The 14108-nt window shown below is 51.0% G+C and overlaps 6 protein-coding genes across 6 annotated transcripts; 4 read left to right on the plus strand and 2 right to left on the minus strand.

The window, feature by feature from the left end:
• Positions 1-602: 602 nt before the first annotated feature.
• On the plus strand, positions 603-979 carry PV07_02235 (uncharacterized protein; the record flags this gene model as incomplete). Its single annotated transcript, XM_016388833.1, has 2 exons — positions 603-765; positions 840-979. 2 exons carry the CDS (start codon positions 603-605, stop codon positions 977-979), a joined length of 303 nt encoding a protein of 100 aa, XP_016255761.1.
• A 420-nt stretch (positions 980-1399) lies between these two features.
• Positions 1400-2255, minus strand: PV07_02236 (uncharacterized protein; the record flags this gene model as incomplete). The annotated part of the gene is made up of 2 exons (XM_016388834.1): positions 1400-2126; positions 2188-2255. The coding sequence occupies 2 exons, from the start codon at positions 2253-2255 to the stop codon at positions 1400-1402; spliced, it is 795 nt and encodes a 264-aa protein (XP_016255762.1).
• A 2033-nt stretch (positions 2256-4288) lies between these two features.
• Positions 4289-7148, plus strand: PV07_02237 (uncharacterized protein). The gene is made up of 10 exons (XM_016388835.1): positions 4289-4676; positions 4749-4861; positions 4909-5009; positions 5065-5242; positions 5299-5461; positions 5525-5644; positions 5700-5992; positions 6049-6140; positions 6216-6422; positions 6535-7148. Exons 1-10 carry the CDS (start codon positions 4391-4393, stop codon positions 6743-6745), a joined length of 1764 nt encoding a protein of 587 aa, XP_016255763.1. The 5' UTR covers positions 4289-4390; the 3' UTR covers positions 6746-7148.
• A 318-nt stretch (positions 7149-7466) lies between these two features.
• Positions 7467-8894, plus strand: PV07_02238 (uncharacterized protein; the record flags this gene model as incomplete). Its single annotated transcript, XM_016388836.1, has 3 exons — positions 7467-8312; positions 8361-8421; positions 8479-8894. 3 exons carry the CDS (start codon positions 7467-7469, stop codon positions 8892-8894), a joined length of 1323 nt encoding a protein of 440 aa, XP_016255764.1.
• Positions 8895-9374: 480 nt separating this feature from the next.
• Positions 9375-11679, plus strand: PV07_02239 (uncharacterized protein; the record flags this gene model as incomplete). Its single annotated transcript, XM_016388837.1, has 2 exons — positions 9375-10211; positions 10261-11679. The coding sequence occupies 2 exons, from the start codon at positions 9375-9377 to the stop codon at positions 11677-11679; spliced, it is 2256 nt and encodes a 751-aa protein (XP_016255765.1).
• A 252-nt stretch (positions 11680-11931) lies between these two features.
• Positions 11932-13973, minus strand: PV07_02240 (uncharacterized protein; the record flags this gene model as incomplete). Its single annotated transcript, XM_016388838.1, has 8 exons — positions 11932-12009; positions 12112-12369; positions 12507-12659; positions 12712-12880; positions 12944-13279; positions 13340-13378; positions 13448-13793; positions 13904-13973. The coding sequence occupies 8 exons, from the start codon at positions 13971-13973 to the stop codon at positions 11932-11934; spliced, it is 1449 nt and encodes a 482-aa protein (XP_016255766.1).
• Positions 13974-14108: the final 135 nt, after the last annotated feature.

Below are 14108 nucleotides of genomic sequence, written 5' to 3' on the forward strand. Positions count from 1 at the left end.
GCTGGAAGACCACGCTCTGAATTTCAATAACACACTCAGGCGCGTTATGGGACGCAGATCTAGCGTCTCTTGTAGGGGGCGTAAATTACGTATAATTGAAAGAGCCGGGTCAGATTATATCACATAGTAGTGCCATTGGTTCTCACCGGCAGTCCGGCTTCTCATGAGAACCTGGTGTCGAAATGGAAAGAGTGTCACGAAGCCTTCGGTCCAAAATTTCCCTGTCGCCCATGCCTTTTGTGGTCACTCCGATTCATCCGGCACCGTATTCCCGGTCACTCGGCAGCCTTTACCACCCCACGACGGACAATAACAGCTCACAATCAAACGCTTGGGGAAGTACCTTTCGTTAAACGACCTGAACTCGGCAATTACCAGCGGATGAGACTGGCCAGTGACCAAGGACTGGTTAAATTTGCCGTGGTCCGGGGCATAGCTTTATGAGACATCGTATACTTATTAGTGCCGAAGAAGTCGTGATGGGATGAAGAGCGAGTATTAACTGTACAGCAATTCATACCATATTCCAGCTCTGTCCTTCGCAAGAATCGTTGACGTAATACCTTGCGGCGCGTGTGCTTGTCGGGTCATAAATCGCAAAGATGGGCCTCTACCACATGGGTAACTACTGCCTCGTCCACCGTCTCTCCGAGGATAGCAAGCTGACGAGACTGAAAGTCCTCTTCAAATTCAAGAATGATACAGATCCTGAAGATCTCAAGACACTGGATACACTGAGTAGTACACTCCTTGGGAAAGTCTCAGGTGAGCGGCAATCTTGCGGCCTTGGAGAGGGAAAAACTATCGACAACCTGGGGATGTTGATTCTGATGATACAGGGCTGGTTGACATGAAAACGGGCCCGCCACTTCCAGCCACGAGCGCGCGAGCCAAGGGATTCGAGTATGCCGCCGTGGCGACCCTAGAAGGTGCCCAGTTTCTAGACGGCTTTGTCAAGCATCCCATACATGGAGATTAAGTGGATGGGGCACCAATTTACAAGTATATGCCTGCTAATCCATGGTGGGCAGACTGATCGCGCTCGTCGGGAAGATCGCCGAAGCGACTCTGGCTTTTGACTTGGAATTTTAACAAGGCGACGGAGAGAAGGATATAGGCATACAAGGTCGATAGACAAAGCAAAGTTCCAAACATGTTGAGGTATTTTGCCGGCATCCTGCCCCGCGCGGACCATAAATAAATGCAATTAAACCACATTTGCTGTGTCGGACAGTGTAGTCGTGGCCAGAGTCGTGCTTTATTTAATGATCCTATGGCAATTTATACACGTCTATTGTTTCCGTTGATGGTGTCCAACCCATTTGTAGCTTTTCTCGCGGCCGAATTCACACATCTTGTGCAGACGCATCTCCGAGTCTGGCACGGGTTCGAGGGCTACCTACGCAACCAACGCACCTCCATTGCTCTCCACGACTGCGCCGGTGTTGTTTCGGTCTTTCATGACGGCCAAATACAGCTCGACCACATCCTCGACCCTCCCAACCACTCCTGTAGCCAGGGACAGGCCATACTTGTCGAGAAATGCTTTCCTTGCGTCCGGGTTCCCCACAAACTTGGGATCCCACAACTCGGTATTGACCGCACCAGGCTCAACCAGGTTCACCCGAATCGGCTTCAGCTCGTGGGCCAAGTTCCGGGTCAGTCCAACCAAGCCGGACATGAAGCCTGCGACGGGCGTCCAGTCTTTGTTCGGCTGCTGCACGATCGTGCCCGAGGTGAAGGTGATGCTACTGCCGTTGTTGTTGTGGAGGTAGTGGCGACCATGTTTCGCCACGAAGAAAGGCGCGAAGAAACGAACCATGCCTGCTTGCTTGAGCATTGCCATGTCGATAGACTCGAGCGGTTTTATGGCGAGCGGATCCCCGGCCGTGAAGACGATATGGTCCAGTTTGGCATTGATTTGCTGGAAGAGCTTCTCGATGTTGGACTCGAGCGTCGCTTCGTCGGCCAGATTGCACGCGATGCCCGTGATCTTGGTCTTGCTGTCGGGATAGGCATTCTGAAGGCGCGAGATGGTCGCTTCGATTTTGGCCTGGCGCGACGACGAGACGTACAGATTGGCGACTTTGAATTCGACACAGGCTTCTGCGACGCCAAAGCCCAGACTGTAACAGGGAAAAAGGGATTAGTTACCGCTCAAGGCGCTCATGAGAAGGACCATCTGACCCAGATGTGCCACCAATGATCAGGACGGATTGACCCTCCAGTTTATTGAGGTATTTGTTTTGAGCCATGCTTGTCAACGGTATCCGCTTTCAGACTGACTGGTATTCTTTGTGACAATCGTACCAAGTTCCAAAGCCGTCGTGACGATACCATTCGAAAAGCGCCGCTCAGCGTTGCTTGATATAGATGGCCTCGCTGTTATTCGGCTCGAATTGTCTCCAGGAGTCTTCGCTCGTAGCAACGCCCATCGTACGTTCCATGCACTAAACGGCGGGCCATCGCGCCTCCATCTTCAGGGAGCTAGGCAACCTACGGGGAAATACCCCCGCAATACTCGTGGGCGCGGGGTATTCATACTGGGTGAACCAGTTTGCCGTTAGCCTCCTAGTGACATCGTCGCCTATATCCCGATATCCGCGGAACCCTACATCCCTACATCCCGACATCTGTCGCCCCCAAATACACTACTAACCCTTACAACTCATCCGTCTTTCCGCGCCGTGCGACAACAGTATGCTCTGGTGTCCCGGGAATACAGGATTCCTGCCACCATAAGTCTTGACTGGTGTTGTGTGGAGGAAAGGAAAACTACTCGGGGCAGCACATTCCGGGACAGGTTCATGCCGGAATACAATCAAGTCTTGTGTTCAGCACAAGATAGGTACTGGTTGAATCAAAATCACTTCAGACTCCCATTACTGGTACTGATAATATAGCAGAACCATGTTACATTCGCTTTGTGAAATCATAAGTTGTACACGTGGACGCATGTCCTTCAAACCCGGCAATGAATTCAAGAATTACTTGTGTGAATACAGCCTATGATTAGCATGACATAACACATCGCGATCAGCCTAAACTTGAATTTTCGTCAAATAATCTTGGCTTCCTTCATGAGAAATTTCAGCTTTATCTGTTGTGAATCAATTCACGAACAGAAAGAAAGGTCGGGATCTAGGCTGAGGCTGATCCAGTCGAAATTTCCGCATCGGCAAGTATAAGGACGCTAAGCATGAGCAATCTCGAGCCAAGGTGTGAGAAAATAAGTTTGTCGTCAACGGTTCCGTTCCTTGATATGCCAGCACCGTGTGATGACCAGACAATTCGTTCAAGTCTGGCGGGCAGTTGCCTCTGGAAATGCTCTTGGTCTGTGTTTCTTCAGGCACACAGACTGCTCGTTCTGCTTTTGGAGTTTTCGCACATGGTCGCAGTATAAGAGGTCGCGGATTTGATTGAATGAACAAGGCTGCCATGAACAAGGGTCCTAACGGGACCGAGGAAGGGTACAAATCGGAACAGAGGAAGCCCTCGCCAGATAGTGGGAGTCTTCGCAGGATATCTCGCCAATTGGAAGTTAGGAAGCCGGATCAAAACGTGGACGACCTACTTCTGCTGAGGATAAGAAAACACTGCTCCCAAGATCGTGTCCCAATCACAAGCCAAAGTAGCCCTTATCATCCAAAGACTGTGTCCTCGGCAATCGGAGCAAAGTAGGGGTTATCGTCGACACCTCGAGCAGAAGCGTTGCTGGTGTGAACGCTGTCAACAACTAGATGAGATTTTCTTCTGATGGTGCCGCACAGGATCAAATGCTTTGACCAGCCACTGGCGCCGAGGAATTTAGTCAACCCACTTACGTATTTCGCTTATCGTGGCTCGATGTTGTTATCCGCCCCTACACGATAAGTTAGCGTGGATTTACATACATACGCTGATACAATCCTTCACAAAAGCTTTAGGTAGTTATAAGCGTGGCCATCTAGTGGCCCAGCTTCGTTTAGGTATAGACGCCTAAATTTGCAATCGGCCCTTTTGATTTGCCAGCATGGCGAGGCGTGGCCGAATTTTACGAACGTGCGCCATCTGGACCGTGGCCTCCGCAGAAGCAAGTTCTCGGAATGCAGTGCACTACCTATGAGATTCCGTTCTCCCTCTTGGCTATTGGCCCTTATCTCGGAGACCAGGGCCTGTCATAGGCTTGACAGTCTTTTTGAGGGCCGCTAGGGCGAAGCTTCCGATGCTTATCAGCAGACATGGCAGAAGCTGAAATGCGGGCGGCGATCCCAACGTCACAGGGATCTCTCGAAAAAAATATCTGGAGGAGAAGCTGTAAACGTACTTCATTGTCCCCTCTTCCTTCTACGTCCCGTTTGCATTGAGACTGTCGTATACCCCCAACACTACCATCTCCTCCTCGCCCACCATGGCATCCTCAGATGAGAAAAATTACTACAATGAGAAAGACGCATCCTACGTTGTCGAGCCTCCTGTCGAGGAGCCCGTTGGAGTTGGTCGCGTGACTGGTCTCAAGAGACGTCTGCCCCGCTTCAGCCTTGAGGTTCGTCAGGAGGAAAGTAGTTTTGCTGCCACAAAGAGCGCCTCGAATGCCGACTTCGATCCAATCCCTCCATCAAAGCGTACCTGGAACTGGGGCGCATATGTGGCCTACTGGATGGCCGATGCTTGGGCTGTCTCGAACTGGGAAGTCGGTGAGTGACCCTGCAATGAGACCCGTGTCTGGAGAGAAAGAGAGCACCGATTCTGACTCGTTTGTGGCGCAGCTTCTTCCATCATCGCCGTCGGCCTCAGCTGGAAAATGGCAATCGGAGCCTGCGTCCTGGGCAACTTTATCATGGGTCTCGTCATTACCATCAATGGCAGAATGGGTGCCAGAGTAGGTTGAGTCCTGTGACAGGCCGAGCCGCAGCTTATGTGGAATAGCTTCACACTCCGTTCCCTGTTCTCTCACGCATGCCATTTGGCTACTACTTCAGCTACTTCGTCGTCGTGTCCCGCTGCGTCCTCGCCATCGTCTGGCTCGGGTTAGTTTGTCCAACCAATAACTGCATCACTATATGAAACTAAAATGTGCATCAGTGTCCAAACCACGACTGGGGGTCAATGCATGACCGTTCTACTCACAGCTATCTGGCCAAGCTTTGCCAACATTCCTAATCACATACCTGCGAGCGAGGGGATCACTACAGCAGGAATGGTTGGCTTTTTGCTCTACTTCCTGCTCCAACTTCCCTTCTTGTGCATACCATACACCAAGGTATGGACTGGCAGCCAGCCTCCTCTTGCTTCACGGGCTTGACTAACACCACAAAGGTCCAATACTTTTTTGCTTTCAAGAGTATTATTGCCCCAATAATTTTCTTGGCCATTTTTGGTTCTACATTGCACAAGGCCGGCGGCACCATCAGTAACAGCACAGTCATCACTCAAGGCACCACTTTGAGCGGTTCGACCCTTGCATGGGCCTTCTTCGGCAGTAAGTGAAGCTTTGCGCCTGAATCAATACTGCCTTTCCCTCTAACCAGAGTCCCTCTTGCAGATCTCAATGGAGTCTTGGGCAACTACGCCACCTTGGGCCTAAACATCGCCGATTTTTCGAGGTACTCCAACAAGCCCAGCGCACAGAATGTCCAAGCCATCGTGATCCCCGTAATCTTCAGTGAGTTCTCCGCTGCCTATGGTCACGACAGCCGGCTAACCATTTCGATTCACAGCTATTGTTGGATTGCTCGGCATCTTCACTGCCGCCGCCTCTCAGACGGCGTATAACGAAATCATCTGGAACCCCATCGTAATCATCAATCTCTGGATGAAGTCGGGGTCCCACGGTGGCCGGGCTGCTGCGGCCTTTGGCGCCATCGGCTTGATCATCGTCACCCTCGGTATCAATATCTCTGCCAACTCCATAAGCGCAGCCAACGACCTCATGTCTTTCTGTCCCAAGTACATCAACATCCGCCGTGGCCAACTGCTTGCTGCCGTCATTGGTAGCTGGGGCTTTGTTCCGGTAAGTCGGACCGCCTGTCTGCAAAGCTATCATTGCCCCGCTGACTACAGCCACAGTGGAAAATCCTCGCATCAGCCGCAAAATTCCTTGCATTCCTCGGCGGTTACACCATTTTCCTGGGTCCCATGACATCAATCCTTATGACTGAGTTCGTACTTCCACATATACCCACAACTCCCACCTATCGCGTCCAAAACCACTAACTTGTTGTCTTGTGCCGTAGTTACTACATTGTTCGGCGGGGTAAAGTGTCCGTACCTGACATGTACAACTTCCACGGCATATACCGCTATTCACCCAGATTCGCCACCAACTGGCGCGCTGTCGTCGCCTTCTTTATCGGCTGCATTCCCCCGCTTCCCGGGTTTGTCAACAATATTGTTGAGGCTGGCAACGGCAAGACAAGCGTCTCTTTGGGCGGTCAACACCTGTGCGTCTTCTCCTTTCCGTTCTCCATAATAAACCTGCTCCCAAGGAGCTTGGTGCTCGCTGACATTGCGCGCAACTTGGTCGGAGCTATGCTAACAACTCTGCTCGCGCAGTTTCGCCATCGGGTATATCTACTCCTTCATTGCCGCCGGCGTCTTTTACTGGGGTTTCAATCGCTTCTTCCCACACACCGAGTCCATCATGGACCATGCCGAGACGGGCGAGGACATTATTGCGGCCAACGATGCCAAGAATATGGAGGAGCGCCGCGCCAGCTGGGCTGAGCGGAGGCCAAGTGCAGTCTCGAGATTTTTCCAAGTTTAGAGTCTCCCAAACGACTTCGCCTGGGGAACGTCTGTCGACGCGCATCCGCAATTTGGAGCTCCTCCTACACGCCTATATTGGTATGTCCAATAGCATTCGACGGGTTGGGCAGCAGTTTGAGATATGACTCTTGAAGAGATGGTGCGATGAGCCGCTGAGAGCCAGCCAACCTCTGGGCTGTGGTGAACTATCCACTGGGGACAACGTGAATCACGATCTCTAAAATATTCTGCGGGTCTATACACAATGGATTTTAGCGAGCAATGTAGAAACACATGTCTGGCACGGAATCTGGGACATCCGATTATTAGGGGCAAGACGAGGCCCTCATTGCTTAGATCATAGTGCCGCTCAGGCATTGCTCAAATGAGGTCTATTTACCGGACACACCCGCAGCTTTGGTATAACGAAAGTGCGCTAGCTGCACAGCCAACTGCAACCGGCTGAAGCTGAGTGGCGTTTTGAGGCGACCGTGCGTACTAGGCCTGTTACGATGGCCGAGTGCATGACTTTGTGTTCCTTCCCAGAACTGAAATGCGGCTGGTGACCGAGGTCGTCTGGAAAGAGTCGACCTCGGGGGCACGGTGGCTTGAGAATGTGTAAGCTAGTAGAACGTGCCATGGCAATGTTGTTCAAGGTCTCCTTTGCTTAGGTATTTAGATTTTGGTCGTCTCAGCTATTGTCAACCATCTCGAAAAAAGGCCACCAAACCGCTCTTTCAATGGCCACTCAAACACAAGTCACTACATCGCGTTTAAAGGCTCTAGGAGCTGCGGCTGACATCAATCAAAATGCCAATCTCGCAAAGTTTACAGAACCGAGCGCCGATGACGAATATGACAATGCTGTTCAGCTGATTGAAAGCAAGTTGGACAAAATGGCAGCAGTCGACGCTCTGTTCACGGTGAATCTGGGCTCCAATCACCCCGGACTCCTGGTTGACGCTCGGAACTCTGGAAGGGCCACAATGTCCCAGATTACCGATCGACAGCAATGCGATCTCGAGTCTTGCTCGGCCGATCTCTATGTGAGACCACATATGATACAACGATTTGTTGACGGTGTGATGGATGCGCGATACGCACTCAACTGGGGTCACATTTTCGCCATCGGTGCTACACGAGTTGCCATCAAGTTTGTCGACGTGCTCACCAGCTTCGAGGCTATTCATCCCAAGCTAGATCCATCCATTATCGACAAGTTGCCTCGACCCACCGAAGACGTTGGCCAGGTAAAGGCGGACTTGAGCAAATGGGGGTATGGATTTGTCAAGAATGCACTCTCACCTGAGGAGCTCCAAAAACTACAGAAGCGTCTCAAGGACCAAGCCCGCGGCGAGGCCGAGGCAGGTGTTGGGTTTTTCGATGGCGGCGAAACGATGCCTAACCAAAGACTGTGGTGTCTACACAACAAGGGTCAGGAGTTCATAGATCTCCTTGACCACAACAAGGTCCTTAAACAGTTTCTCCCGCCGCACTTGGGAGACGACGCAATTCTCTTCAGCTATACGGCAAACATTGCCCGGCCAGGCAATTCCCCCATGTACCTTCACACAGATCAGCTTACGGTGAGATCTTCATCCGATGCATTGGCTTCGAACTGACAAAAGATGTAGATACAGCCCCCTATTCGGAACATCAACTTCGGACTGAACTTCATGTTCTTTCTCACCGACAGTAAGTCTTCACTTTCTCCATCCTGTCCAGACAGCGCTTCTGACATGCAGGATGCAGTCACTGCGGAAAATGGTGGGACGTTGGTGATGCCAGGCTCCCATACCGGCAATTTTGCACCAGATGATCCATACGATGTCTCCGATTGTGTTGCAGCCGAAGGACCCGCCGGGACGTGCATGGTCTTTGAGAGCCGACTATGGCACGCCACCGGACCCAATCGAACGCCAGGAAGCGAGAGGCCAGTGATCATTGTATTCTTCATGCGCCCGTTCATTCGACCGCAAGAGAACTTCTTCTTCTCTTTACGGCCTGGTCTCGAAGAGAACTTGAGTGACAGGGTCAAGGGGTTTCTTGGATACAGAAGCACTGGAAGCATTGGTGGTGTGGAAGGGAAGACGAAGGACGGAACATTTGTGAAGAAATTGGAAAACCCGGTCGGAATCCTCGGGGGCGAAAGTGTACCGCTCAACTGAGAGCTCAGCTACACGATGAGTTGTCACGACCTGGCTTCTCCTGTCCAGCCCTAATTTTCGGAGCTAAGACTTGTTCACCCTGTAGCAAGAAATTCGTCATCCATACAAAAGCCACCTAATAAGCACATTTCTACCTTGCTGAGTGGTTTGCCTAGTGATGCTTGCTGCCGAGTGAGAGCTCATGTATATAAGATAGACCAGAAGTATTTAGAAGTTGTCAACGTCCTGTAAGTCGGTCGAACCAAGGGGGTGCGCAAGGCTGGGAGCGGTGGGGAAAATCTTGTCCATGTTTGGCTAGCCGAGGCCGAATTGTCCCTGTTTAAGGAAAGAGTCAAGGCGGGGTGCGGAGTCGAACTTTGGCCAGGACTACCACCACGCTCTATGCGGAGTACTCAGACTGATGCTGTTAGCCGTTTGGCAGGATCATTATTCCTTTCGTATCACTCCGAAGTGTCATACCAGTAGTCATCGACGAGACTCATGGCTGATTTACCTACGCTGGACCTTGAAATCCTTATGCCGGTGGATTATTCGCAACGGCAGAGCAAACCCTTGAAGTCCCTGAAAAAGAAGTTGGGCCCAGCCTGTCAACACTGCCGTGCCAGGAAGGTACGATGTGATCGCGTCCAGAATCTAGGGACGTGCACCAACTGCTGTCTCGACGGTTTGACGTGTACAGTAGTCCAGGAAAAATCAAGGCGCAACCGGTCGGCAATGAAAGGGATGAACCGTGACAACGTGTCGTTTTCCGAACGGACAGTTAGAAAACAACGCGAGAATCGCAGCCTCCCTCAGGACCCCATATCCTACGGCCGCACCACTAACTTGCGTCTTGTTTCATCTCTTCCTACCAGTCCCACATTCGCAAATCCAGAAGAGTCACACGAGACTCCTCGAGCCAGCGGGGCCACCGGCGGCCGACCTTCACCAACGTCGACCCCAATTCGTCGGTCCTTGGACATGGGCTGTATGGGAAATAGAACGGACTCAACAGCATTCATCAAACCTGTCTGTTACGACCTTTCAGATGAAGACTGGCGTCACCTAGAAGCGAAAGGCGTTTTCACTCTCCCTCCGAAAAGCCTGGAGAGTCTAATAATATGCCGATACGCAGAGTTCGTCTACCACCTTGCTCCAGTGGTAGACCTACATGATCTAGTCCGCATTATTACGGAGGACTCGCCGGGTAGGCTTTCATTAACTCTCTACCACGCAATCATGTGTGCAGGGTCGGCGGCTTTGGAGGGTGAATACTTCTCCAACTATGGATACTCTTCCAAGGCTGCAGCTAGACGAGAGTACTACACGAAATCCAAGGTACGCAACTCTTGAAATGAACGAGACTGTCTCTAATTATTGTCCTCAGCTGCTTCTTGATTTGGACGTCGAGTCGGATCGTATGATTGCTTGCCAGGCGTCCCTTCTCCTAATGAGTTGGTCTAGCCGTGAGGACTCTAAAGATCCGATGTATTGGGTCGGAAGTGCAATCAATCACGCCTTTGCCATGAGGTTGCAAGAAGAACATACAAAGATGGCGGAAAGGAGGAGATCAGCCGACCAGAGGTTGAAACGGAGAATATGGTGGACAATTGTTGTTAGGGAGTGCGATGTGGCCATGAACCTTGCTCGGCCGCCCCGTCTTCGGCCTCGAGATGATCACTTACTGGACCATGACGACTTCTCAAATGAAGTCGACCTTTCAAACATCAACTTCGGCGCCTTGATTGGGATCAAAATGTTTCTCGCTGATTCTTCACTGCAGAGACATCTCGAACGAGCTTGCATGGAAAGGGCCAAACTTGCAGTTCAAGTGTATAGCATCTTGCACAGAACTGCGGAAGAAGCCTTTCAGTCCCACTCAGACTTCGCGAAGAGAAACAACCGGATCTCAGAGCTAGAAGACTCCCTGAGAAATTGGAGCACTCACCTACCCGAAGAATTACAGCTCGAAAATATCTGCTCCGTCTCCTTTGATCTTTGCCATCGAGCTTACTATCTTGCGTCGTGCATGGTTCATCTCACGTACTGGATGGCGGTCATCGTGCTGCACAGCTCTGAGATCTCGGAGCGCCAATGGGCAACGTGCAGTCATACCTCTGAAAACCATCACCACGAAGATAACGGAAACAGCGGCGACTGCCATGTCCATGCCCTGCGGCAAGCCTCCAACAAGATTACAACAATCTACAGTGGTCTGAACAGCCGGAGACTGACCCAGTTTGTACCCGTCACAGGCATAGCATCCGTGTGCTCTGCAGCATTTGTCTACTTGCTCGACGCCAGTACTGGGCATTTATCTTCTGGGAAATCTAGCCTGGAGAGCCTTGCGATTTGCATCGAGGCGGTGCGCCAAATCGGACGGATCAACTTCACAGCGAACGCGGTGTTCAAAAGAGTTGAAGCAGCCTACTCGGCAGCCCAGAAGGCCTCATTTCCTTCCTGGTTGAAAACGAAGCAGCCTGGACCAGAATTCGTGACAAGTACGATCGATAACAACGATGCTGTCACCGGGGACGGCCCACCACTCTCTCTCAGCAACCAATGCTCGGGCACCACGCAAGAGCAGCATGGTGGCCATGCTAGTCTGTTCGCTTCTACGCAGGACTTTTTCACTCTTTTCGAGTCAAATGTGCTTTTTGAGGACAGTCTGTTGCACTTTGACTTTGAAGACCAGACAATGCAGGAAGCAATACCCGCGGCTGAAAGCGAGGATGGAAATCTGGATACCATGACCTGGTCGATGGGACTTGCAATGGGGCCTGAAGGGGACAATGAGGAGAGTTAACAACGATGCAAGAGTTATTTGGGCGTACAGCTAGCTGTATATACCCTAATATCACGCTCTTCTTCGATTCGCCTGGACTTGTACAAGTGCCAGCGGCTCTGAATTCTGAATGTGGGTACCCCGATGAGGTTGTGAAGTTGGGTCACGCAAAGACCCACTAATCTTCCATCTACTGCACGGCTGGCATGGAGACGTCTGACCCTCAAGCGCGACGGACTTTCATTATTGCCCAACTGTTGAGGTTTATTCCTCCTACACCTTCTCATGGAAAGTTCTGTCTTCATAAATCTCCTCCAGGTGTTGCCCAGCTTCTTCGAGAGTTTCTGCTACCTAGAGTATTCCAAAAAGAGACTGATTAGCGATGCACGTTTCGCGGCACTCTCTACTCCACCACGCCATAAGCAGTTCGCATGTAAAGCATCTATCACTCACCTTGTCCCCAAACACAGCCTCTATTTCCTCGAGGGTCTTGTTCTTTGTCTCCGGATACGCGAAGCAGAAGAATATAAAATAGATTGTCGATCCGATCAGGAAGATCAAAAAGTACTTCCACGAAATGGCGTCGATGGCCAGCGGTGTGACTTGGACAAAGAGGATGATGATTGCGTGCAGACAAGCAAAGGTGGCTGCGACTCCGATCGTTCGGATGGCGGTAGGCATGATCTCGGATGAGTACTGGAGTTTGAGATTCTGTCAGTCATCCTGCACTCTGTTGTTTCCATTTTGAGGCTAAATCCCTGTTTTCTCTGTCCCGGTTCAGGAGGGGCGGGGTAAAATGGTTTGATCTGCATTCGTTGATGGGTCAAACTCACCGCGGGCATGAAAACATTTGCTGGACCTGCGTAGCCAAACTGGACCATGAACATGCCAACAATGACGCCTCGGCCGAGGCCTCGATTGGTACTTCCTCCAGCTTCAAATCGAGACCACAAGACGACAGAAATCAGGGAGCCACTGAGGACAAAGAAGTACATTATATACTAGTGTTTCGTCAGTGCATGCGACCCTGTAAGTAACAGGATTCTCACTTACAATGATCTTTCGTCTTCCAAGCTTGTCGGATAAGTACCCAGCATATATTGCAGAGCACACGCCTACTGAGCCCCATATCCCAGTAAGGACAAGAGACATCACCTGGCTCAGACCCAGCTTGCCGAAGAGAATGACCTGATAGTTCTGGAGTGGTATCTCTCCCGTGAGCCTGGAACAATGGTTACCGAGGTGTCTTCTTTGGTAATGATGATAGACAAGTGTTTGAACATACTGGGAGCAGAAGGCAAACATGCAGACCAAGAAGATGCGCTTCCGGTATGACGGTACCCTCCAGATCGCCGAAGGTCCAAGCTGTTCTTTCTTGTCCAGTTCAATCTGCGCTTTGATTTGGTGATACTCCTTCAGGTAGAAAGTGTCATCATGCATATCTCCGTGCATCCGCTTGAGAACCTGCAGACACTCTTCGTAGCGACCTTTGAGAGCTAACCACCGGGGGGAAAATGGCATGAAGAAAGATAGTCCAAGCATCATCACTGAAGGTACCAGTTGGCCCCCGAGCAACAAGCGCCATGAGGCATTAGACTTGAGGAAAAAGCAGCCGAGGCCCCTGCGACTACTGTCAACAGACTGTCCTCGAGTACCCTGGTAAAGGGGCGTTCAGACTTACACCCACTCAGTGAACATGTACGAAAAGTTTCCATTAAATCTGTATCACAAGGTCAGAGAGATGCGTCAAGAGCCTTCACACAAGATCGTGTCTGAGAGGGACACTTACGCGTAGAGACCACCTACTCTGCCTCTTATATGGGGAGGACTGATTTCGGCGGCATAGGTGGGACACAAGCAGAACATAATACCTGTGGCAATACCACCGATGATCCGGCCAGCACAAAATACCGGGAATGAAGGCGCCCCAGTCTGCATTGAGATTCCCAGGAGAGAGATAACACAGGCGATTTGAATAGTCCGCAGGCGCCCGATCTTATTGGGCAGCCAAAAATTCAAGCACGCGCCCAAGACGTGTCCGCCATAGTAGGCAGAGCCAAAGGCGCCGATCGTGACGGAATTCAAGTTGAAGTATTCGAGGAAGGCCGGGTAGCCAAGGACGGACGTTGTGCAACCTGTCGTTCCGCAAATGGGCCGCCATCAGTGGGAAACCAGGTAATGAGTTCGAAGGCATCGACATTGGAAACAGCTTTGAGGAATATGGCCATTAAGAAACAAAACTCACCAGAATCGTACCCATAGAAGACGGATCCAAGGCAGACATAGATAATGCAGAGGAGGTTGTACTTGTTCATCTTGATTCTTTCCAGAGTAAACAATCAACTCGCAAGGTCTGTCCCAGTACCATGGGACTGCAGGTTCTCAATATTTATTTTTATATCAGCTATGTCCTTTATATCCGTTGAACATACGTTCTGCGACTTTGTTTC

The sequence above is a fragment of the Cladophialophora immunda genome (genome assembly GCF_000835495.1).
Source record: "Cladophialophora immunda strain CBS 83496 unplaced genomic scaffold supercont1.1, whole genome shotgun sequence".
Lineage (NCBI taxonomy): Eukaryota > Fungi > Ascomycota > Eurotiomycetes > Chaetothyriales > Herpotrichiellaceae > Cladophialophora > Cladophialophora immunda.